At 37.1% G+C, this 26079-nt stretch overlaps 1 protein-coding gene across 2 annotated transcripts in view; it reads right to left on the reverse strand.

Moving 5' to 3' along the window:
• The window catches only part of STX18 (syntaxin 18), a 140146-nt gene that overhangs the window by 23403 nt on the left and 90664 nt on the right, over window positions 1-26079 (reverse strand). For both annotated transcript variants that reach the window (XM_042870860.1, XM_042870859.1), the window contains one exon: window positions 5928-5995. In XM_042870860.1, the coding sequence (XP_042726794.1) occupies window positions 5928-5995 (68 nt within the window). The remainder of the gene's footprint in view (window positions 1-5927; window positions 5996-26079) is intronic.

Here is a 26079-nt window from a genome sequence, read left to right on the forward strand (position 1 = left end):
GGGGCGCAGAACCAGGTCTTACAGAGGGATTATACTGCTATGTATCTTTAGACAGGCTTTTGCCACCACCTCTCATGAGATTCTCATAAGCTGCCAGCAAATAAATGCAATAGAAGAAACAGGTACTGTTTAGACATGAAATGGGTTGGAAAGCTGAACTCAGAGTAGTTACAAACCAAACCAGAAGGACATACCGAGTTGTGTTCCACAGCAGTCTACCCTGGATCTGACCCTGTTGAAGGCCTGCATGTATATTCCACTTCACTATCCAAGTTCCCATTTAGTACATTTGCAAGGGCACAGAGTCCAGCAAATTAAAGCTGCATTAAGAGAACAAGACTTTGATACGAAACAATATTGCCAACTTGGAGAAATGGCAGAAAGAATTTGAATGAGGAATGCTCAAAGGCTCTTTGCTGCAGCAGGACTAGTTACCTGAACATTCTGTGAAAATGGGGAACAAGCAATTAGGAAATGGCACTTCAGAAAGACATCTGGGATCATGCTGGATCATGAACTAAACAAAACAACAAGAACTTGCAGAAAAAAGTGATAATTTCTGTGGGATGCATAAATGCAGCACAACCCATTGCAGATAAAAGGTCATTTTTTTTTTTTTTGCAGTCCTTAGCATTAGGCTGGAGCTCAGCTGAAGCACTGTTTCAGTTCCACAACTCACTGCAACACCAGATGGGACAGCATCCAAAGGAGAGGAAAAACTATGACCAAAAAGAGTATATATGAAAGTCTAAACACACTGTAGTCACTGATTCCAGTAAAGACTGAAGAGAAAACAAAACAAGCTAATGGGAAAAATAAAAATAAAAAAATAAAAAAACCTATTAGCATAGATAAGGAAACAGAAAAAGCAGAGGAAAGATACAGAATCTCCACTGAAGGACATACCTAAAAGCAAGCAAGTCAAGGTGTTAAGAACGACCTGCTTGTTCCCTTTTTTGAATAAGTGTCAGCTATGTTCATTCCAATGCATCATTTGTGTGAACTTATTTTGCTGGAAAAGCACAGGGAAAAGTCTATGGAGTCATTACATCAGCTTTTGGAATTAGTAACTCTTTCTGCTGGTGCATGAAATATTTTCTGCTTACTCATTCAATGAAGACACTAAACCAAGCAGAAAAACTTGGTTTTCTTCCAGTAATGCTTTACAAAATAGAGAAGTAAGGTAAAAGCTTCTCAAATGACAGAACATCTCACAACCTGTGCAGAAGCTTCAGGTACTACAGCAGGCAGTACAGGCACATCTGAGTCAGTATTTTCAGTTTTGTAAAATACTGCTGAGAAATTCCAGAATGCTGTTGAGAAGAATGATTATTTCTAAGATGTGATGTATGAAACTAGTAAACTCAAAACAATAAACCATTCGACATTAGAGCTCTAGAGAACAGAAAAATGCTGTGTATTCACCCATGAAGACAATGCTAGACTTTCTTCTAAAGTCCTAACAGGTCACCTACACATTTCACTGCTTCTTATAAAAACATAATTAAGTTATTGTAATAAGACAGGCTGGCATTGTGGGGGAGACCATCAAGAGACTATTTTTAGAATCTTTTAATGGTTACTGATTTTCTTTTATTGGTTACATCAAGGGAATACTCTCCAGAAAACACAGGGCACATGCTCAACGATCTCCTATTAGCTGACAAACATGTAATTGATTTATCGGGCTTTTTTTCCAGCTTTAGTGGATTTAGATAAATGTTTGTGCCGAAGGAACGATCACTGAGCTCCAACAGTATAAACAATAAGTAAAATAATTAACATCTTTTTCCAAAGCACATTAACTGATGTAAACCACATACGAAACGTTCAAACACTGAACTGTACATAAGGTCCACAAAAGGATGTTGTAAAGATCAGAAGCCATCCATCCCACCTTTCTCACGGAAATAAAAATAATAAATAAATTCTACTCAGAACCAACCTGCACAACAAACACTGATAAACTATATACATACCTCTACAGTTGCAAACGTCAGTAAATGAGATGTCAGATTATCACAGAATCATAGAACGGCCCGGGTTGAAAAAGACCACAGTGATCATCTAGTTTCAACCCCCTGCTACATGCACAGTTGCCAACCACCAGACCAGGCTGCCCAGAGCCACATCCAGACTGGTGGTTCTTTCCCTGAAAGAAAGATCTCCTCTCAGAGATTTCCCTTTCAAGTATGAGGCGTTCTACAGTCAAAATCCAGAACTCTCAATTCATCTCCAATGTCCGGTTAAACTAGAACAGTAAGGATAACTGCTGACCTTTGAATTATCTCAGCCTAGAAAGTTCCTCTGGAGAAACTGGATACAGAGGAACATTTCAAATACCCAAGTGTGAATGCAATAATGCGAGTTCCTAGAACAATAGGTAACACAAATGTACAAATCATCAAATGGTTCAATGATCAAAAACATGAGAGCTCATAATGAAAGGCAAGACACAAGTTGTTCACATCAGACAACTTACTTGAGAATGAACAAAGGATCTCACCAAAGAAAGCTCTGTAGGCATGTTATTACACTAATATACAGAGAGGAAGAACATATGGAACACAAGGCAATAATACTCTAAAAAAAGCAAAGGCAAGTAACAATTTTTATCTCAAAAGAATGAACAGTTTGCTTAGCAAGGAAAAAAAATCACCCACATCTCACTAATGTATGCAGGAATTAAGAGTTCCTGCCTCCACCTTGCCACAGAAGAATTATTAAGAAGAGATAATTCTTACCAAAGAAGTATTTGATATTTGGACTTCATAGAATTACAAAAGTTTTTTTCTTTTTTTTTTTTTTTCTTTTAAAAGGAACTGTTCATCACTAACTCTCACTAAAGACAGACATTTGCTGATGTTACATTGCAAGGAAAGTCCTTAAAGACTGCAATTCAGCAGGAATAAAATTCTAACATTCCCTTAAAAAAAAAAAAAACAAATAAACAAAAAGGAACCACCACCATACATTTGGAAAGACGTTTGATGGAAGAGCTTCTATATGTACCTCTCTGTAAATCAGTCTTCTAACTTGTGCTGCCAATGGAAGATGGCACCACTAAAACTTTCCGAAGTTATAATCACAGGAGAGTAATGGCAGATAGGATACAACAGAAAAGATGACAAAATAGAAAAATTCCCTACAACAGAAAGTTGAAAAAACAAAGTGTAAAGGTAAGAGAGTGAATCCTGATGAACAGGAAAGAATAGAGATGCAATGGCTTAAAACGAGTAAGCTTAGATCACTCCACCACTCATTTAAGGTTTGCCTCTCATACATTACAGCTGACAGTCATATCAAGAAGAAAGGAAGTGAACAAGCAACTAGTAATTCTTGAGCTTTCTGGGCTCAACTTAGGCATTTCAGCTGAATACTTAAAGCTTGATAAACTGGCTCTGGACCTTAGCTCCAATTAATCCTTTTTCCAGTTGTCTAATTTCTAGAAATATTGCTCTAAAAATGAATTAAAGATATCCCCTCTGCAGAACACTTTATATATGCCCCCTCAAGAAATATTACTAAAGAATTCATTCTGCAAATGAAGCAGTCAAATTTCATTGCCAGAATTAAGCTTCCTGCATAAATTCCCAGCATAGCTTCTTTGTATTAAAATGTTGTAAAATCTTCCCTGTAATTTAACTATGCTATTAAAACTGCTGTCTTGAATGAGTGAAGCATTTGTTAAGACTGTGAGACTGACAGTATGGATGCTATGGTCCTCCTTGTATCCACAAATAAGGAATTTGACAGCACTATTTAAATCTGACCTTTAAGCACAAGATCAACTGCCAACAGATGAGATTCAGTTTATTACTTTGTTGTTTAAGAAAGGAAATGACACTTTTTTCCTCTCCTTAGCTAATACCTACAGCAGTGAGGGGAAAAATCATTGAGAATTTCATGATAACTGGCTAAAAGAGTTTACAAAAAGAACATTATCAGTTTTTAGAAACCAAAATAGCTTGGACAAAATCTGTACTCCGTGTTCTCACTTCTGTGCACACATTGCTAATAAAACCTAGAAGTTATCCACTGACAGTTTGTTCTTCCTGCAATTATTTGCAGTTTCTTAGCTTATACATTCACATGAAGTTTTCACACAAGAAGTTATTTCAGTATTCAGCTGGTAGCTCCACCTAGTGTTATTCATTACCTATTTCAAAAGGAACTGAAAAGCAGAGAGCCAGACATAATACACACACACACTCTACTTTTGCTTGCTGCTTGGAAAGGCAGTTTCTCGTATGCCTTCCACATAGGACTCATTTTCACTAATACTACAAATAGCTCTCATTGCCTCACATTTCCAAAGTGCTTCAAAATCTTCACTTTTGAGACTTCATTTTTGCAATAGCAAAAAAACTGCTTTCAAAATCTCAGGGAAGGTGCCAGAAGAGTCCCAAGGACACCTTTTGGTACGACTGACCGTACAGCATTGCCATCACTGTTACTGATTCTTTCAAGACTTAAGGAGTTGTTTCTCAGAAAGACTGCTCTTACAACACAGACAGAGCCTAAGGAACAGCAGAGGGTTCACTTGCTCCTACTCCTTTCCCATGCGGGATGAATATCTGTCCAGATAATGCTCCTATTTTGTATCTATGAAGCCTTCTGGATAGGCATTAAATCAATATGGGACTCTGTGCCTTCAACAGATAGATGTCTTTAAACTGTGCTTTCTCAACCTGGATTGCTGCAAGTTTTGTTACAGACAGAACCAGAATGCAGACAGGGCTGACTTAAGCCATGCAATATTGCCACTATTCTGATGGACTGGAGAAATACAACACTGGAAATGGTGAGATTTACAGAAGAATCTTCAAAGGGGAAAGCTTACACTGTTTCATTCAGATATACAAAAATAATGAATCAAAGTAAAACAACATGCATAACTTTATTCTCAAATGGCTGTAAAAAACAATATTTAGCACCCTGAAGCTTTTTTTTTTTCCCCTGTCCAGGAAGGTCACTGCCACAATGATCTACTGTTGTCACTTCAAGAATGAACTGACATTTTCTGACATTTCCTTCAAAATGGCTGCACCCTGCAATCTGGAAACTTCATTTCTTAGAAATTCATTGGCTTTTTTCCAAAGGGTGTTTCCCAGCTCTTTAACGCACCCCAGTTAGGATGCATTAATTAGGCACACATTCTATATTATGCCTATTTTACACCTGGTTGGGATCTGTTGTTTTTGAACCATGAATCTCAAAATGAAAAAATGTAGTCCCAGAACCCTGGAGAACACCTCTTTCCCTGTGCATAACTAGGGTGGACAGATCATTTTGCTTTAAAAGATAAGGAATTGGTTAGATGGCCACAGCCAGATGGCTACAGAGGGTTAAAGTCAATGGCTCCACGTGCAGGTGGACGCCTATCAACTAGTTTTGAGATGGGGGCTCTTCAATATCTTTAACAGTAACCTAACCAATGGGATTGAGTGCACCCTCAGCAAATTTGCTGATGACAAGCTGAAGAGTCCAGTTGATACAACAGAAGAAACGAATGTCATCTAAAGGGACCTGGACAAGCTTGAAAAGTGGGTCCAGGGGAACCTAATGGGGTTCAAGAGGTCAATTCTAAAGTGTTGGACTTGGGTTGGGGCAACTGAAACTATTCTCCTTCTGTCTCAGGAACCACTTCAAAAACTTATTCTACCCTTCAGAAGTGCTAGGCTCAGACTTCCAGTCTGATTTGTTACAGAACATAGCCTAAAAGCCTCTTACTCAAATTCTTAGCTGCATTTCAGTCACGGCCATTTTTTTTCTTCTTAAAGAGCTCACAAGTGAGCCAATTAATAAGCAATCCACATTTTTGTTTCTAGTTATTATGCCTATAGATTTTGGGGTGGTATACTTCATAAATAATAAAATGTATTAAAAGAAGATATCAAAACAATTTAAACACAATACACACTTACCTGTATGCATTAATGTAATCCTTTCTGTGTTGAAGAAGAAAATCTTTCAGCTTCCCAATATTGGAAATCTTTTAAAAACAAAAACAAAGACATACTTAAACCCTGTAGCTACAGATACTAATATCTGCATACATTTAAAGTTCAGTACTTACTTTTCAAACATAAATTAGTAAAATTCACTGTATTTATGTGCGTTTAATCAGCACCATAACATTTATTTTCTTTCATAATAGGATTTTCACATTTTTCAAGCAGTCGGTACATACAAATCATCTAAAGTTCTGCTTGTTGTATGAAAGCAGTATTTTGAAAGAAGTAGTAAAAATGCATGTCTCGTGTACAGAAAGCATAAACTAAACACTAAATACCACTACATGCTAAATAAATACAATACAAAACATTAAAACAGTAAACATAACTCCAAGCACAACTAAACATTAAAAATGGTATCAACTGGCAATTCAAATTCCAACACGCACTGCAGAAAATAAATTAATTTTAGATCATACAAGAAATTTTAAAACACTTTACTGGTAAAGAATGATACAAATACTCAACTTCCTTTAAGCAAACTTATAGCGCAAGGTGCTGCCCCTCTCCTTGGTATTTGTGCAGCGATGCAGTGAGCAGTTCGTGCCTGAGGTACTGCATGTAGCAACTGGGAATTTTTGCCAGGAGATACATCCACAGCAGAATTCTCTTTCCGGATTTCTTTTTCCATTTCTGAATTTTCCCTTCACCACGAATCTATTTTTTTGCTGTAAAACCATTTTATTTTCTTCATAGAAGTCTTTACTGAGATCTTCTGAAAAACCTCCTGAGCTCTGAAATGACTTCTGCTAACTTCAGCTGCATGTAAAAGATTTGGTGTAGCGTAAGATCCTACTTTGTCTTACAGAACAGATGATCACAGAAAATGAATTTTCATCAGCCACAGAAATTAGAAGGCTACCTTAACAGGACTGGAAAGAGACACGATGGTGTGAGGAGACTGCATTACTGGTAGATATTTTCAACAGGACAGGGAGTTGGGGGAATCTTCCTGTAGCATATTCTCAAATATTCATTAATAATTCTGCGTAAAAGCATGCGAGGGTTTTTACAATGCAACTGTTGTTTTAGTTTACAAATACAATAAATGTGGTTTATTCTGTGTATCTGGGAAAAAGCATCAAAAGCTGTTCAAGTCTTAAAATCCTATTTTCATGCAAATGTTCCCTGTAATTACACAAACAAAAAACCACAGCGACAGAAAACAGAATGGTTTGCATAAATAGAAGATTAATATCCCCGATTATTTTTTCACAAGATCTATAGGCCTTTGAAAAAAAGAGGAAAAAACTTGGTAAGGCCACAGCGATCTGTTAAAACAAAAAACATGTTTTCCTGCACAAATACGTGGGCATACATTTCCCTGTTATCACCTGTTTCCTTTTCACTACAATTCATGATAACAGATAGGAAATTTTGCTATTTTTGTGCTTTAAATTTTCCATGAGATGAACAGCACGTGGAATTTCGAGCCATTCGCAGCACACATCAGTAACTCCAGCAGATAGCAAGTTCCCTAACGTGTATTAGTGCTGTCAGAAGCATTACGGAGGGAAATACAGAAAACACAACTCAGGATCAATTGGTCACAAACAGTCAATTTAAATCGTTCTACAGATGTTTCTTCTGGAACTTACTCTCGTATTTTAATCTCTTCCTCAGCATGAGCATGTAATGAATTTTGCTTCATACAACTTTGCTTGATAGGTAAACTAAGCTTGACTATAAAAGCAGAATCGTCAAAATAGCCATACAGTGTTTGAGTAGAACAATAATACTTAATAAGCAGAAAATACTACAGAGAACAAAGAGTAGAACTGTAAAATGAGACACATTTGAAAACATCTACATTAATACGTGAACAAAGACTAAACTAGAAAAGGGATTAGCAAAATTTTGTAACTAATAAATCTTAATATTATTGCAATAGCTACAATTTAGGAGTGATTAACAAGCAGAAAGAATCAGAATGACAAGCAAGAACACTGTCTTACAGTAATTAATTCATCCAGTCACAAAGAGCATTCTATTTAGGCTAAAATTGTCATCGTGTGTTTGAATTGCACTGACCCCACTTTGCCTCTCCTTCATTTGTAAAGCTATTTTCATGAATGTAGAATGACACTATTATGCCCATACTCACATCAAGCTCTTAGTTCCCAAGATTTGCATCAGAAGTGAGACGTCTTGTTCTACTTTCCCTCAAATTCTAACAGCATCCCCTGTGATCTTGCACTAAGGCAATTTCTCTTTAACCTTTTCTTACCTTGTAATATTGGCACCATCTTGGATTCAATTTGTCATAATCACATACAATTAAGCATTTTTTAAATGAAAAAAAAAAAAAAAGGTCTTACTAGCATAAATAAAAAGTAGACTTTATCCCAGAATACTCCCAATTCTGTTTATTTATTTTAAGATTCTTCATCTTCTACAGACACAAAACTTCCATTATTCTACAAATATAAATCTTGAAGACATCTCCAGGGTCATCAACTAGCATTTGGTTTGGGGTTATCAGAAGCACACCATACACTCTTCACAGAGTTATTACACTTCATTCTAAAAGTAACAAAGCATCTTCCTAATCCATCTGACCACCCTTGTTAGAATCTTACTGATCTTACTAGGAATAAAAACTATCAAATTTTCAGGTTTCCTAATTAACACCTTCCACCCATCTGCTCTTGATTCAAACCGGTCCTTACCCCTAAAAGCTCTTCTTCTCTGCATGTGTGCTTCTCAGTTAACTGCAAATAGTCATATCTGCCCACAACCCCCGAACAAAAGACCCCAAGCCTTTAGTTTCTTCTCATGGGGCAGTTCTAACATTGCTTAATTTGTGACTTTTCTTGCTGTTGGTTCCAGTTTGCATCCATCCTCTTCCAAAACAAATGACCAGAAGGGCATACACTGGTGTTTGTACTTTGCAATTCAGCTGGAGATATCTTTCTATCCACCATTTTCATTTAATTGCTTTATTTGCTTTATTTTTTGGTTTGATCTCAAACTCCATATTCTATTGTTGGATTTCCTTCTTTTCTTCACAACTTCAAACCTTGGAATCATTCACCACTTTCTGTAACAGAGCACACTCCTCCTCTCCTTCCTCACATCACGACATTTTCACAGCTTCTTCATTCCCAAAAATAAGAACATTATTAAATTTTATTATTTTTAGAATTCAGCCCCAGAATAATTCAACTATTAGCTTCCCCTCAGCGCAGTACTTCTTCCAATACAGCAGTATTGCTTCTGCTACAGCCACATCTTACTCATGTCATATTTTCTTTGCGAGTCTTCTGTAGACTTCCCCTTAGCACCTTATCAGACCCTTTAACATCTGACACCAGATCTTCGTTACAAAGGAAACACAATTTTCTTAAAGCATCAGGTTCATAGAATCATAGAATTACCAAGTGTAGAGAAGATCTACAAGATCATCCAGTCCAACAGTTCTCAATAGGCAAAATATTCTATTTTAGTATGACAGCAAGTTGCACTCCATTGTGCCTTACTTCCCATTTATCTTCATCCACTTAAAGTCTTCTCTGAAGCCTGGAACACTTCTGCATCAGAATAAGAGCCCTACTGATGCCATAATCAGTTTCCCTCTGCTGACTTAATTAGAGGCATTACATTTGCTACTCTCTAATCAAATGAGATCATCACCAACTCAAAGTATTTTCATTTAAAAAAAGCTGCCATCAGACTCGTGATTTCTCAAATGCACTGTGTTTGAACTCAACCCATAGATTATCTGATAGCTATGGTTTGACTTCATTAAAATTTCCAATTCCACGCCCCAGTTCCCAATACCTACCTTGTCAGTTTCTTTGTCCTGCTCGTCTCAGTTTGGACACCACACCTAAACTATTCTTAATTTGTTCTAGAGATGCATGAAAAATCCACCTTTTGTCTAGTTCTCCTTTTATTTATAAGTTGAAACATTCTTTAGCCATATAGATTTTTTAATAGCCCTGGTCAAGTCACTGTGAATTTACCAATTGTCTACTTCATCCTCACAAAGTCTTTTCCTTTGACAACAGTTTTCTTGGCCAGCCAGTCTCTCTCTCTCCCCAAGGTTCCCTGCTCCTTATTGCCCCTGAGCTAGTTGCTTTTTTTTTTTTTTTTCCTTCTATCTTCTCTAACTAACCCTTCAAATAGATATGGAACGACTTTAAATCCCCCTTGCATTTTAGTGTGCCATTTTCTTTTTCCACTCTATTTACCCATTCATTATAATCACAACTTCTTGCTGTATTTGCCTGTTTTGAAAACAAGTGTACCACTAGTCTACACAGCCTTCAGAAGGAAGATGAAAGCAGTCTGAAGACAAAGCACAAACATAACAGCACGGACCTCCGCCACAGTTCTTGGAAATTAACTTTCTTCCCTTCTGAAAGTTTGGACTAGAGAAACAAACCTCTCCTCATAAGATAACCTATCCTCATCAGATATCTTATGAGGAAGAATATTACTGAATTGCTAGATTTAACTGACGCTTTTTTTCTGGGAATCATAGGAATTCCTCCCAATATCACCAACATCAGTTACATTAATGCATTAACTGCATGTTCCCCACCTGCTGCTCACCACCAGAACATTGAGGGTTGTCTTATTTTTGACAAAACTGACCTCCTACCTGCCTACTGCACTCCAGCTCTTCCTTGAGAGTCAGCACCACACAGTGGAACACTGGAATGATTTTTCTTAAATTAATCTTTTGGGAATGAGCCTAATCATGTTTAAGATTAACTAAAATAAGTCTGTTGCATTCATTTGGGCCCTCAAATACCTTTCTCATCGCAAGGGAGAGCAGAAGCTGGGGAGTACCAGTAGGGAATTTCCTAGAAGACATCTGCCAAGAAAGGAAGCACATTCAGTTACAGCTTAAGAAATTTACAACAGTAACCCCATAAGACGGCGTACTGAAATCAGAGACTCCAGGTGTTCCTTAAATCCCTCCCAAGCACAGCTTTGGCAGTGGAAACCCCAATGACTCTCACAGTGAAGCAGCAGCAATTATCCACTGGGTGGCAACACGAGTGTCAACATTGTACAAGTGAAAAGCACCCCATAAATTTACATTAAAGCCTGTAACACAACTTTTTAAGCTTACTTTACATTCCAGCTTAGATTTTACCTTCATTTCAAAGTTTATCTTCACTGCAAATTACCTCTTTAACACACACAGCTGTGTTTTGTTGCCACTGTAGATTTTTCAAAAAACTTTTATTAAAACATAAAGGCAACTATTGCATATAATGTAGGTTCAGCACAAAAAGAAGCTGAGAATGGCTGCCATCTGCTACCACAGGTGGCATGCACAGCTCTATTTGTACTCAACGTCTTCACTAGAAATGGTGAATGTTCTTCTGTTGAGTAATTTTTCTTATCATTTTAGAGCAACGTACATTTCTAAATAAGATAAACAGGAAAGTATTCTCTAAAATACAGCACCTTCAAAAGATGTGTATACTTTGAACAAAGACGCTGGGTGTGTTTCCTGCAGTATCTTAGCAATACGTACACCATTTCTTGCCACTCAGAACAAAGAATTGATCACTCATGAAACAGTAGGTTCCAATTTGCATACGTTTAACCCACTGCAAGAAGCAGCAGCATTGTTTACGATTAAAATGATTGGAGAAGGTTCCCGTGACATATTGTAGAGGGAAGCCGGCAGCACTGAATAGTCATTTCCATTGAACAAACAGCGCTTTAGCCCGTTTGCTCTGCATCAGAACAATACACAACTATTTGGGACCATATAAAACTGTTGCACTTTGTACTATGTTTCTATGCTGATTTTTTACAAGATGTATTTGTTAAAGAACACTTCAAAAATACCTAAAACTAAAACACAACAGAAAGACCCTGCAGGAGATGTTAGAGATGCTGCGCATACTGTTCAACTCAGCAGCAATGAAAAGCACAACCGATGGAAGGACCTCCTTAAGCACCAAAGCAAACAGCCAAAAAAATCCCACTACCACCACAGAAGTTTTACATTTAATTTTTCAGTAAACTCAAAAAATACTCATCTTCAAATGTCTTAAGTAGATTTCATTTACAGATTCATGAAAATGTGACAACATTTTGCAGTCCCCTCCACACAAGCAAAATATTTAAGAGTTACATTCTTAATTATGTTTCCAGTTCTAAACATACAGTCAACTCAAACATACTCACTGTCTGTTTCAGAAGAAATTAAGAGTTTCTGTGAGACATTAGGTGATGTGCAGAGACAGAGTACGGCCTCAGTACTGATAGGATATAGCAACAGGCAGAAGAACATAAACTTGCTTTTAGCACGTACACACACACACCATACACAAATTGTGTAACATTTAAAAAAAAAAAAAAAAAAGAAAGAAAGGTTTTCTATGTTGGTGCAAACTAGTTCTGAAATCTGGAATGAAACCCAATCAACAGAATAGAAACAGAAAAATAATTAATATTAAATACAATTTCAACTGAAGAATTTGGGTTCTTACCTATATTATTACTGTCGAGAAAGACTAATGAGAAAGGCTTTGATACAGAAATTACTCATATGGATGCTTTTTGCAATACAACCTATTTTTGATTACATAGAGGTATGAACTTTCTCTTATTGTTATTTTTAATTGCACATGAAAGACCGGATTTCATTATGTGTTCCTTACACATAATATTTTAAGCCCTGTAAGCCTGCTGAATTCACACGGGTTCCTATAGGAGCAGACAGTATATCGAAAATAAACAGAATCTATATTTGGATTCTACCCTTCAGAAACTCGAATTTCTGTGACAGAGCGATGCAATTCCCTGCCACAATGCCAGGCAGCAAGGTTCAAACAAAACAGCTTCGGCATTTCCTTGGGAGTGTGAACACTTGTTTAGAAGCTTTTGCTGACTTCTATTTCCAAGCTTTTGCTGCTTCCATTTGAAGCCCGTTAGGTGGTGCTGTCCCACCGGCATGCACAGCACAGGAGCAAGCACTGCCCCAAAATCGCCAACGTTTTCTGAAGATTTGTCTCTGGAGGGTATACATTTGGTTTAGGTTTCTACTGCCAACCCTATACTTTCTAAACTAGGTCACGCAGATCAATTGCTCCTGTAACCTGAAACCCAAAAGAGCAACTAATATCTAAACAACATAGGGGTGGCCATAGCTGCAGTGGGGCAGGGGAAAGGAGACAGTCAGCCTGGCTACCTCTAATCTCATGGAAATTGGGCCCTGGTTCAGTTCCTGCTTTCCATCAGCATATACGTTACAGCAGCAGACACGGGCAGGGGAAAATCGTAACTGCATTTTATTAGTAGTCTTTCGTGCACAACACTGTAATGAACATAACCAAGAATGGGCATCAGTTGTATTAAAAAAGTATGGTACACAGGGTAAAACTGCTCAAAATCCAACTGAGTCAATTAAAAGCCACTGAAATGAAGACTGAGTCATTGTAATCCTTCAAAGGTAAATATATTTTAAAAAATAAACACAAAAACTTATGAAGATCAAATGTGTAATGTTATCAGTATTTCTATAATTAAAACTAACAGTTTATTTTTCAGAGAGGGTGAAGGAGAGTAGAACTGAAGTAAAATTTTTTAAGAACCATTAAAAAAAAAAAAGTATCATCCACTGTGAGATACTCAAAGATAAAATCTAGTTGCAGAATACAGCAGACAGTATTCAGATCATTAAGAAACTGATTAAGAAGCCTCCACATAGCAGTAAAAGGCGAAGCCTGTTTTGCAACATCTGGTCTGCAGCAGAAAATGCTTTGGTTTGCTCAGTAGCAACTTGGCAAGCATGGCAGAGTGAAAAAGCACTGCCTTGCACCGTAAAGGGGAAAAAAAACCTCACTTCTACGGAAAATCTTTTTCATTTTGTAATACCTGCTTTCCTTAGGATACATTTAAACATCCTGTCTAGGGTTCAAAAATTCTCACGTTGGCTTTTGCTACTGTCAGTCCTCACCCTGCATGCTCAGCCTCCAATTACGTCCTGGGTGTGCACTTAATCATTTTAAGGTTTTAATTCACTGTTTATTACAAGTGGAAAATTTACTAATAAATAACTTGCATTTAGTCTAAAAGCTTCAAATCATGTCTTCCCATGCTTAAAGCATAATCCATTTACAGGGGACGTAAGATTTGGTCAAGTAAAAGATGGACAGACTATTTTTTGTTATGAATTTTTCTAGTAAGAATCAAGTAAAATTAGAAGCCAAGAGGATGAAAGCTCCAGTTTCCTATTAAATACCATAGAGACTGAAAGCACCCAGTGTTATCACTGGATTTAGGTTTTGCTCGTCTGTTATTACAGGGTGAGGTTGCTGCACTGTTTAACAATGTGTACAGTACCTACATCAGATTCCAGCTGAAAAGTATTTTGAAGCTTTTTTTTTTTTAAATGACTGAAATTATGATAATGCATATTATGTGTTGTAACAAAGCGTTACAATCATTTTACTCCAGGGATTTGTAAATACAGGAGGAGTCTTATTTTATAGACAATGACTTGAAGGCTAGGTTTACATTCTCAATCGGAGAACGGTAATACGTGTAGAATTCAGATAAGGATGTCTGTGCTCAGTTTGTCACTGTTTTCTGTCATCTTGTGGGAGTGCCCAGGTTTGATACCCACAAGGACAGAAGTACACCCACATACTCTGAAGATCTGCAGAGGGTCAACAGGAACGTGAGGTGACCCTGACAAAAAATGAACAGGAGACTTTAAAAATGTACAGTCATGCTAAATGTTTTTATTTCACTAGTCTTCATTTACTCTCTCTGAGGCAATAAATACCTTCAATAAAAAAAAAAAAGATGAACATCTGATTTTACTTAAACTATTTCCCTCTTTCTTGTTTATAGTCCAACTCTAATCACAACTTTCTTGAACATCTATATTTTTTTTTACACAATCATCCAAAACCTCATTGACTAAAATATAAATTCCACAACAATTGTGGGGAATGTTTTGGTTGAGAGATAAAAGTAAATTGGTTAAAATACATATTTGCAATAATTGGCCTTTACCATCACTGTTCAAAGCACTCCACTTACAGCACCACAGTGACTCCATTCGGATTTGTGTCTGCATGAGAGATTTTACTCATCCCCTTTCTCACAGGGGAAACTCACGCAGCATTATGTATTCTTGTGTAAATATATTTCACGATGAAAAAAGATTTCCAGTCTCATTTAATGCATGTGCAGTAATGAAAGGTTACTCTGAGTAGCTTTCTGAAATTCAGGATTCAGAATTTTACAGCACAATTCACAGGGAGTTGCATGTGCAGGAGTTAACTCTGGGACCAAACTTCAGCAGAAGTCATTGCAGAGCACACAAGCAGGTGGGCAATGTGGCACCAGCTGGGCAGGCTCCTCTCCACTGAAGCTGTGGCCAAGTGGGAACTTCTCACAGTTGGCCCCCTGCTCTGCTTTCAGAGCATCTTCACTTTAGATTCTGTGTTTTTGCTGTCTACACCAACACACCTATACGATGCTGCCCAAGCTGACGTAGTACTCACCGTGCTTCAAATTCCTAACACTATCAAGTATCATTCCAATGGACAAACTCCATTTTGTTTCCACGGTCAAGGATTATGCATGGATTAACGTACCAAGTATCTGGGCTGCACAGAGAAGGTCATTATTGTTTACCTACAGAAGGCACAGATCAGGCACAACAGCAAACAAATAGCTGGAAACTAGCTATTTCTGAACACATCAGCTACTTTGTTCCCTGCAGCCACACCATTTCACCTTTTTTTTTTTTAAAAAAAAAAACAACAGAATTGTCTTGTAAAACAGCAACTAAAACAAACCATGGCAGCTTTTCAATCCCACAGCATGGGCCAGAATTTGAAGCCAAGCTCACGCTGGCCTGAAGCAGCACTGAGAACTGATGCAGCTTCCTTTGGACTTACCCAACTGCCTCCTACTCAAGTCAGCCAAAGCCCAGCAGCAACATCTAAGCAAAATCTCCTGCAGGCAACATCACTGCCACACACAGTTACGAGAGCCACCCACCAGCTGAGTAAGGTACCACGAAACGTAGCATGGCAAACCATCCCCGGAACCCTTCTTTTGGAACCATAAAAATGCTCTTCCAATCATTTTTTATCTACCTAGGATGTACTGACTGGTTTGGCCTGTGAAGAAATGGGGGTGGGAGGATGGGGAAGACTAATTTCTACTAGGAAAACTTACAGTAGATGGTCATGTAGAAATTTTTCCCAAGAATGTGCTTTCAGAATTAAGGAGCAGTAAGCTTCAGCTGTAATTCAAAGGGAAATCAATGCTATTTGTTCACATGTGAGTAATGCTGACAATTCCAATGTATATATTTTTTTAATCACTTAAAAGTAGGAACTCCTGACACGAATTTTAGCTGTGAAGCAAGACACCTTTTCTCTCCCCTCTCAGCTATGAATCTTATTAAGATTTCTTAAATGTCCATTTCCTGTAATTTTAATAATTTCAGACCATAATTATTTATATGTTTATGATACCTTTGGGGTATCATTACAATTTCTTTTTTCTTTTTTTAAAGAATTTATACTTAGAAAAATAAAATTAAGTAATAGCTTCTCTTTGGGAGAGACTGTCAGCCCAGCTCTGAATAAACAACCCCCTTTACAAGTAAGCTCATGATTTATATCCCCTGTAACCACAGAAATTTATCTTGAGTTTATATAAAATAGAGTAAAACAACCTATTTAATGAAAATCAGAATACTATTATTGCAAGTGAAAGTTAATGTTCTGTTTTGTTGCATTGCTTTTTGTGTTTTTGGTGGGTTTTTTGTTTGCTTCAATTCTGGTTTGTATGCAGCCGTAAGATTTTACTTGATGGGCTCCTTCTTACTCCTTCTTAGTCATACTTAACCAATTTGAATACGGCATTCAGACATCCGTGTATTTTAGTTTTAGTCGAGATTCACATCAAACAGTAAGATAAAAGTTGAAGACTTTTAGATGTAAGAAGCTGTAGTTAAATGCAAGAAATATTTTTAAATGATAAAGGCAATCTTGAGAAACTGCTACGACACTGCAAGACTGACAAGAACACAGCACAGAAGTTTTTGAGGCTTTTGATAGAACAAGATTGGGAATGGCAAAAAAGGAAAACACACAAATTGAAACCACTTTTATATGTCAGCATAGCTAAAAATGATAGTATATAGTATGTTAAAAATGCCAATTGACAGTGTTTACAATAGGGTAAGAGTATTTACAAAGTTAAATAAAACAATAAGGAATGCAATTATGCAAAAATAATGATAAAGAATCTTAAGGTTAAATTCATTAAATATTGATAGCTCAGTTAAGTAAGTAGAAGTATGGAAGAGAACTGGCCAGGTTCGCACAGGTGTATTTCACCAAGGCAACAAATCCTAGCCCAAAACCCAGAAAATTTTTCCACAGTGATATAGATTGAAATCATGCCAGCGGGAACACCCAGATCTGTCACATAAATCTAACAAAAGCTGTGAAAACAGATAGTAGAGTGAACCTTCTTCAAAAGAAATGCAACCTAAAGATCACTTCTCTTGTATCTATACATAGTACAAAAAACTGCTGTAGCTGTTCTATTATCCACATCATACATCCACCTCAATCCTATCAATGGGAAATTATCAGACTAGATGAGAAATCATTTCAGCCTTATTTACAACTAGAATGTTAAACTCCATGAACATAGGTATTCTCTCATCTATTATACAACAAACTCATATATAACTGAAGAAAGAAAAAAATAAGCAGCTTAAAAGATGGAAGTCTGTATAAATATAGCAGCTTCATAAGCCACAGGAACAATTCTGAAGTCATCAGGACCCCTTTATATGGGATTATTCACAGTGTAGTTTGGCTATCTGAAAACAAGCAAACCACTAGGCTGTTACTTGATTAAAAATACAGCAGCATTACCCATAATTTAAAAATTGATTTAACTGTTAGAGTTTGTCCTCACTGAATGTAACAAAGAAGCAAGTTTCCAGAACTGCCTTACTCCTTGCCAGAGGGCCCTTTAAAGAAGAGGTGAGCAACTGAACATAAATGGGCAACAGTTAGACAAGTGTTGATTTTAAAGAGTGTTTTTTTTTGTTTGTTTGTTTGTTTTTTTAAATCAATACATAAAATTATGCTATTCTCTACCAAAATACATAGGTGCATTCAAGACCCAGTCATCAATCTAACCAGACCATAAGCTGTAGCATTATGGCTTTCTCCAAACGCTTGCACCCGTACATCCCCCTGCAGAACCTCATTTTGAGCGCAACTGGCAGCTGGCTTTTAACTCACAGCCAGAAACTGAACGTTACTCAGAGCAGCTTTAACTTTTATATTCAAGAAAACAAAGGTGATGCAAATGACACACTGCCAATATTTTAACAAGAGCTCCCTTCAAAGCTCTCTCTGTGCCTCAAACAAAGAACGTATGGGACTTTTCCTGGCAAAGTAACTTCCTCGTGTCCTGCACACAGGAGTAAATTACAGGCTCTTACTGCCCCAGACCCCAGCCCTTCACACATGTGCACGATCCAGGAAAGGCTTTGAATTCTCCCAGCTGCATGCAGCACCCAGTGGCTCTGAACTCACTAACACGTTCTTCTTACCAGTACCTCAGAAGTGTTCATAAATCTCTCTTTATCTAGCAATACCCCTTAGCAGCACCAACAGTAACACATTAAAACTACACACATTTAGGGCCCAAGCTGATGCCTGCTCCTGCAAAACCACTTTTATTTGTCACCTTGGAAGTGACTGGGGCAAGCTGAGTAACATGACACGCAAATATGCACCATCCCAACCCACACTAACATGGCAGGTGCTGCTGCTGGCCCCCCCCGCTTTCTCCTCAATCCATAGAGGAGAATCAAGTCAGAGACTCAGCCAAACTCACTGCTTACACAGGTACAAGAAAGTTTGTGCTATAAGGTAAAGGGGAAGGAAGAGACTGAATGATGTGAACATTGCAAGGCCATACACAAGGTAGTGAAACACCTGATGATACCACAGCCTGCTCCTGCCTCCTAGCTAGGTCACCTGTGTGCTGACAGCAACAGTACTGGATTACAAAAGTCTTATGCCTATCCCTACAAAGCCTTTAACAGCTGTTTCTTGAGTGTTACTAGGGAAGGCAATTAAACATCACAACATTCTCGCATCAAGTTCATTGCTCATTGCAACATTATGGCTTATTCCCTAAGACCTAACACAAAGTCATTGCAAACAGCATCCCTAGAAAATTAACAGCATCTGCTACACAAGATATTGATTAAGAATCATTAAGTTAAACTAATCATTAAGTTAAACTAAATGTATCAGTCGGCCTTCACTTGCCAAGAAATGCCATCCCAACCAAAGCATAGCCCAACTGGAAGTTAAAGACACTGCATTTATTGTCCTCATTGCTGCTGCTGAGCAGCTACCAGACACAAAGCAAACAGCCGTAGCAAAAAGTTTGGCTGTGGTTGACTTCTGCAAAGCTCAACAACTTACTCTGCAAACTACACACATCTTCACTGCAAAGACTGCTCTCCAACCAAAGGCTGTATGTATAAGACAATCACATAAGGAATCACAACATCCCACTGGCATTGTCCTCACAGAAGTCAGCAAGCTCAGCAGAGCACTCCTCAATGACAAGTATGCTACAAGGTCTGCTGCACGGTTTGTGGGGTAGTATCGAGATGCCTGACCTCTGACTTAGCAATCAAAAGGATAACCAACGTGAGCTGGTACAACTGTGTATTCTTTAGCACTAGCTGAATCGAGAGACAGAACTCACAGAAATTAATAAATAGCCCAAAGCATATTTTCATCATTGTTCACAGCCTGGTAGAACTGGGATTCAATTTTCTTAGAGAACAAAAAAAAAAAACAAAGTTGCATTTGTGCCTTTAATCTGGACTTTAAATATATTGAGTGAGTATAGAGTATTAACTCGGAAAAGTTGTTCTTGTTCAGATTCTTTCATAATCTCATTGTTGCAACATTAAAGACTCAGGAGATGCGTAGCCCCAATTTTCATTACATTTTAAATGATCAACCCAGTAAACTCTTAGGACTGATTTTATAAAGTTCACTGGGATAAAAATGTAGCCATAAACACCAGGTCAAGAAGTTAAATAAATAAATAAATAATCATAGTCTAGCAACTACACAGCAAAATAAATCTCCTAAAAACTATCAAGCGAAGCTAGAAATAAAATGAGATATAAATTCAAGTTTTAGACTGTGGTCAATTGAGGTCTAGACAAAACCCTGTGTTTGTTCACTGCCTAGTCTCCAGTCTGCTCCAAGTTTGAAAAGGTAATTGAACTCAGTCTGTAATTACTGGATTAGATACAGATGGGCTCTGTACATTTCAGGGGAGGAAAGAACTGTTTTGATTCATTTTATGATTGCCTGTAAGGTCAAACTTTTCAAAATGTACTTTCATCTGCTAAATGGTTTCTCAAAGTCCCAGGGGGACATCTTCAATAACTGATGTTTTAAGCAATTTGGGTCTATCAGATCCAGTCTTTGAATGTAATATGCTGTCCATTTTCTAGAATTATAAATGTGCATGTAGGTTAATTGCTACAACTCTCACATATCTCCACAACTGAACTTTCTCAAAATACTGCAAGTTACACCTAATAATTGTTATGTATATTCATATATTTATTCCTTTTTTTAGAGTAAAGAACATCTTTAAAGCAGGAATAAGTAAAGCAAATTAGAAATGTCTTTATTGACAAGCCCTTCCCATTTGTCAGAAGTTTCTGAGAACACTCTCTTAGAAACCAATTCAATAAGGCATGAATAGCCCCAGTGAATTCAGTTCACTTGTTACAAACAAAAAAAATCAAAGCATGTACCTGACTGAAGAGGTCTAAAAGCACTTCAGAAGTCTTCCCTTTTAGTACTATCTTATAAGTATTAAACTCTAAGAACTTTTTTGCAAAATCTTTCCTTCAATTAAATTGACCGCAACTCTGCAACATATTTCAATGCAAGCAGGTTTTCATCCCACATCTGCCCCACCTCCTTAAATGCCTTGCTTAGTTAAAAGTTCAAAAGCCCTGCAAGGGATACATAGCTCTGCTCCCAGTTAGGAGCTCTGGGAGCTACTGTAACAGCAATTTAAAGCAGAACACACAACATGCAATTAGAAGGCAATGTAGTCATTCAGTTCAGAGCCTCAAAAGACAGCGGAAATGTTTGAAATGATAACAATAAGCAAACAAGTTCACTATTCAAAATGTTGAGTTTCAGTTTGTTTACATTACAACAACCTTCTTGCTTTCAAAATTCTAGTAAGAAAGTATTATTTGCCACTAATTTAAAAACAAATGAACATCCTTGGTCAAAGGTATCTTTGCAGGATCAGACACCCATAGTATTATTCTTTCAGAGTTTGCATTATCCTCAGTACCATCACTTACACAACACATGCGCTAAGGCAATCTGTTTGTCAACAGGTGTGCTATTTCACATCATTTCCATGATGAACATTTTATTCATTCTATTTCAAAGCCTTCCACATAAGGGACAAATCCTCATTCCAGATCCAACCACCACAAAAACCCCAGAAGAAAGATGCTCCATAACATAAGAACAGGTCTCAGGGTGCCTCCTTTGACAGCAGTTTTTTTAAAGTAATAGCCTTTAAAAAAACATCACTTAGAATAACAATCACATAAAAGCAAATCAAGAATCAAAATTTTACTTCAAAGATTGTTTCTTGTTAGTGTCAAAGACAAGTATGCAAATGAGCATTACTCAAAAGATAAAATTAATGTAGTATTTGGATTATCTTTCTTCCCATACCTCCAGTGGATGCATCTGAATTTATTTCTTTAAAATTGGAATAATATTCAGAATAGAATTTACATGGTGCTTAATTCAGTAGATTCTTATTTTAAGAGCTTTATAGGAAGGTCTTTCACTACAAGCAAAAAAACCTTTCTTCTGGAAAAATGTACATGCTTTAATTTTCCCTGTAAAATAAAATTATACCATATATTTCAAGTGCATTGAGTGAACCCACAAACCATTCCTGAAACTACTGTAAATTTCAGGACAGAGACAATAAATTGTGATGCACTGTATGACAAAATGGTGAAGTCACAGCCAGACCACAGCACTGTGCTATCTATATGCTACAGAGAAAAATAAATATAGAACTCGGTCACATTTTAGACAAACCAATTAACTCCTGGATTTTTTCTATTTTTCCTTTCCTTTTCTCCATATTAAGATGCCCTCTCAGATGTATTTTTCTTTATTGTCTATAGGTGTCCCTACTGCATTTTATGTTTTTAATATGGTATATCTGAGTTCTTGTAAGCATTTCCCATCTAAACTACAATAGATTCAATAATGAACTAAGAATCTCTGGAATTGAAAATAACATAATTAATGGAAACGACGCATATATAACCTAGTATCACTCACTTTGTGACATCATTGTGTATTAAAGGGACTGAAAAAATGTACAGGAAAAGGAGACATCCAGCTCCTAACTCGGTATGCAGGCTGAAGTATTATTTCATCAATTAATATCTCACTTGGTTTAATGCATTTTTAATGAAAACAAACAAATAAACAAAACCACGTTGAACCATCTTTGTACATTCACATACACTCTGAAATTTGTGACGATGTAGTCAGAAAAAGAAAAATCATCATGAACAAGAGCTCATTTGCTTTGCAGTAAGCAACACCTCTGGTAGATAACTACATTATGCACCCTGTGAAGTCTAACACAGCTATTTTAGTTTAGGAAAACTTAAACACATTGTTTCCTGTAATTTCATTCACTATAAAAAATATAAAGACAGAACATTCATACATGTTCTATACATGTATCATACAGTCTAAGGTCAGACTGATCAGTCATAGGTCAGTGGAGGAAAAGTAGCCTGAGATTTGGGAAACCCAGTATCCAATTCTTTGCTTTGGAAAGAAGCAATGTCCCACATGTAAAAAGGAATTCCTGAGCCACCCCTCTGTATTAACTCCTGCATTACTTGCTGAGAACCGTTTGGATTTTACAATACTTGCACTTGATTTCACGTGGTGCAGGATCGACTAAATCAAAGAGCAGCTGAATCATATCATAAGAACACATTTTCTCCAGTACTGTATCTCAGCTTTGGTTTTCTGTAAAATCCACAATCAGACTTACTTCAGATTTTCCAAACTTAAGATCTTTTTTGTAGCTCTTTTCTATTAAAAAGAACAAAACACTGGTTTGGAAAAGGCTGAGTGACAAGAGAACTAGACACAATATATTGCCATTTTAAGAGTGCTGTAATTTTTTAGTTATTCCTTCCCTCCATATTTCATAAAACTTTTCTCTCTTAAAAGCTTAAATTTCTTCCCTTTGGTGTCACTTCAAGTGCAGCTTTTATTATGAGCCAAACAGACCCAATTATGCCCTACAATACCCACAACCAGAATCAACAAGTGCCCTGCTCACACATGCAAGGGCAACGTCTAGCCAAAGGATCTTTCCATACGTGTAATTTATTTTCTTTTAAAAACAGAGTTGAATGAGCTCTCCTTCAATCTAAGCCTAGATAAAGCTCTCTCCTTGGACAACACAACAGAAACTGCAGTGTGCATCACAAACCAGCTGAACTGACCTGAAGAAAATTATATATATCAAAGACAACTGAAGAAAAGGGAATTTTAAATTAATCAAAAATTAGTAGCTGTCACTTGAAAATGGGTATGAAACAAAGTTCTAAATGAAGAATATCCCAAGAACATGCACATCTGTTTAATATTACAAGCCAACTGTCAACATCCTAAGTGAAGTTTTAATTTAATATTTTTTCTTTCTTGATGTTTTACCTTTAGTGAATGCCTCATGAGAGTATCAGCTTTCTATAAGAAACTGTTAAATATAAAGCAATGTTATTGTAGCATGTTTGTAAAATCATAGTTCGAGAACTTTTTATTTTTCTAAAGCCTGACCACAACTTAATTATCTGCAGGACATTCCAAGCTCACAATTGCAAGCTCCAGTTCCCAAGCAATTTTAAACAATATCTACTGTACAGGACACACAGTATTGCTAACACTGCTACATGGTAATGTTTCCAAAAGTCAGCATTAGAGCCTTTACACACAGTTTTATTTTCAACAAATATTTGTTTCTCCACTTATCATTAAATGGCTTTCATCACAATTATGTTTGCCTTTCATGTGTCTGTTTGCTATCATCATTTACTTTTAATACAAGAGAACTAGTTATGAAGACAGATCTCATGTACAGGATGTCTTATGTATAAAAGTGTTCTAAGACTAAGCAATTTTTGTTTGTTTGTTTGTATGCATTGTGCTCTTTCCTGAAAAAGGGGGAAAGGAAGGTAAAAAGGCTGAAATGGAATTAAAGGAGATAGGGAAGAACACGGGGGAGACCATTAGTTCAGCCAAAAACTCTTGAAGAAATTACAGCTTTCTTTTCGGAAAGAGAAATACCAAGAAGCCCAGCAAACTGAAATTGTTTTCCTTTGTAAGGACGTCCAAACCACCTTGAAAATAGGCAAGGAAAAAAAAAAAAAAAAAAAAAAAGAAATCCAATGCAATTGTCTATATTTTACTCATGTCAATAGCAGATGATACCACACTTTCCATATGATAATGTTTTTCCTGACCAAAATACAAATTAATGACAAACTTCCTTCTTCCTGCTGCCGGAACCCTCTTTCCTCTTCTCCAGGCACTACTGGCTCCAGGATCCATGCGGTTCTCTGTCTGTCACACAGACAGGGCTCTCTTCAAAGCTCCTCTTCATCACATCAGACCTCCAGTGTGCGTTTCATGCCAGAAATCCCCTCAGTGTTCAGCAGCAAGGTTATCTCCCGTCTTCTCAATTAAAATAAATTGCTACATCCCATATGCGCTAAATGTTTGAAGACTTCATTTTTTTTTTTTCCCAGAACAAGGCTTTTCCATTAAAATAATAATTAAATGACCATACCATAAAAACCTACTTAGAATATTACTCTGTGTTAGAAATCCAGTAAACGTAGTGAGATTTCATTTTTAACAAGTCTCTCCTCTTATCTTCAGCCTCAGACCAACAAGACCCTGAGGAGTCCTGTGTCCTCAGAGAACCTCTGCTGATGTTCACCTGAAACCCGTGTCTCACTTTCCACTTAGGAAAAGTGGGAAACAGTTCCAGCTTGTACTGCAGGAATTCATCTTACCAATTCTGAATGAATATTTAAGTCTACATTAAAACTTTAAAAGTCAACAGTAACAACAATATACACATATATATATGCACACATATACGTAGACACACGCACACATATATGTATATATCCCCCTGGAAGTGTCAAGCTAGCAGTGTATTGAAAGTGGAAGTGAAGTGGAAAAGCAAAGATGGGAATAGATTTGGATGACATTCACAGAACCACAGAACCATTAAGATCAGACAAGACATCTAAAATCATCTGCTCCAACCATCCACCTACCACCACTATCACCCACTAAACCATGTAGCTAAGTACTACATCTACCCTTTGCTGAAATGCCTCGAGGCACAGCCAGCCCACCACTTCCCTGGGCAGCCTGTGCCAATGCCTCACCACTCTTCTGAGAAGAAATTCTTCCTAATATCCAGTGAGAACATGTTCAACTTCATATGGGTTTTGTTTGTCTCACATGCTGGACAACACCTACATGGTATCCTAAATCATCTCCCTCATTTATGACTACTTCAACACATCTGAGAGCTGAAAGCAATCACTATCTAGGATGGCTCAGAAATTCTGTTTGCTAATCATCATAGTGGAAGAAGCTACTTAATCCAATTCTGTTTTTTTGAAGCTAACTGTGCCCTTCAACAGTCAAAAAAAAAAAGTATCCCTCTCTATGCAACGTTACGACCATACAGTATGCGCAGAGAAAAGAAGTGCAGTATCACTCTGGTAACCTATAATCTTCTTTGCTTATATGTAAGTTCATTTCTGTCACAAACAAGATTATAGGTTTAAAATATATAAATAAAAAATATTAAAGTTTTTAGCAATTTCAACGTACCTAAATAGTTCTTGAAGAAAGAACAGGTCACTATTTTAACTTTGATAAAG

This window comes from Lagopus leucura, unplaced genomic scaffold (genome assembly GCF_019238085.1).
Source record: "Lagopus leucura isolate 7727_CA_CO unplaced genomic scaffold, USGS_WTPT01 Super-Scaffold_100004, whole genome shotgun sequence".
Classification (NCBI taxonomy): domain Eukaryota; kingdom Metazoa; phylum Chordata; class Aves; order Galliformes; family Phasianidae; genus Lagopus; species Lagopus leucura.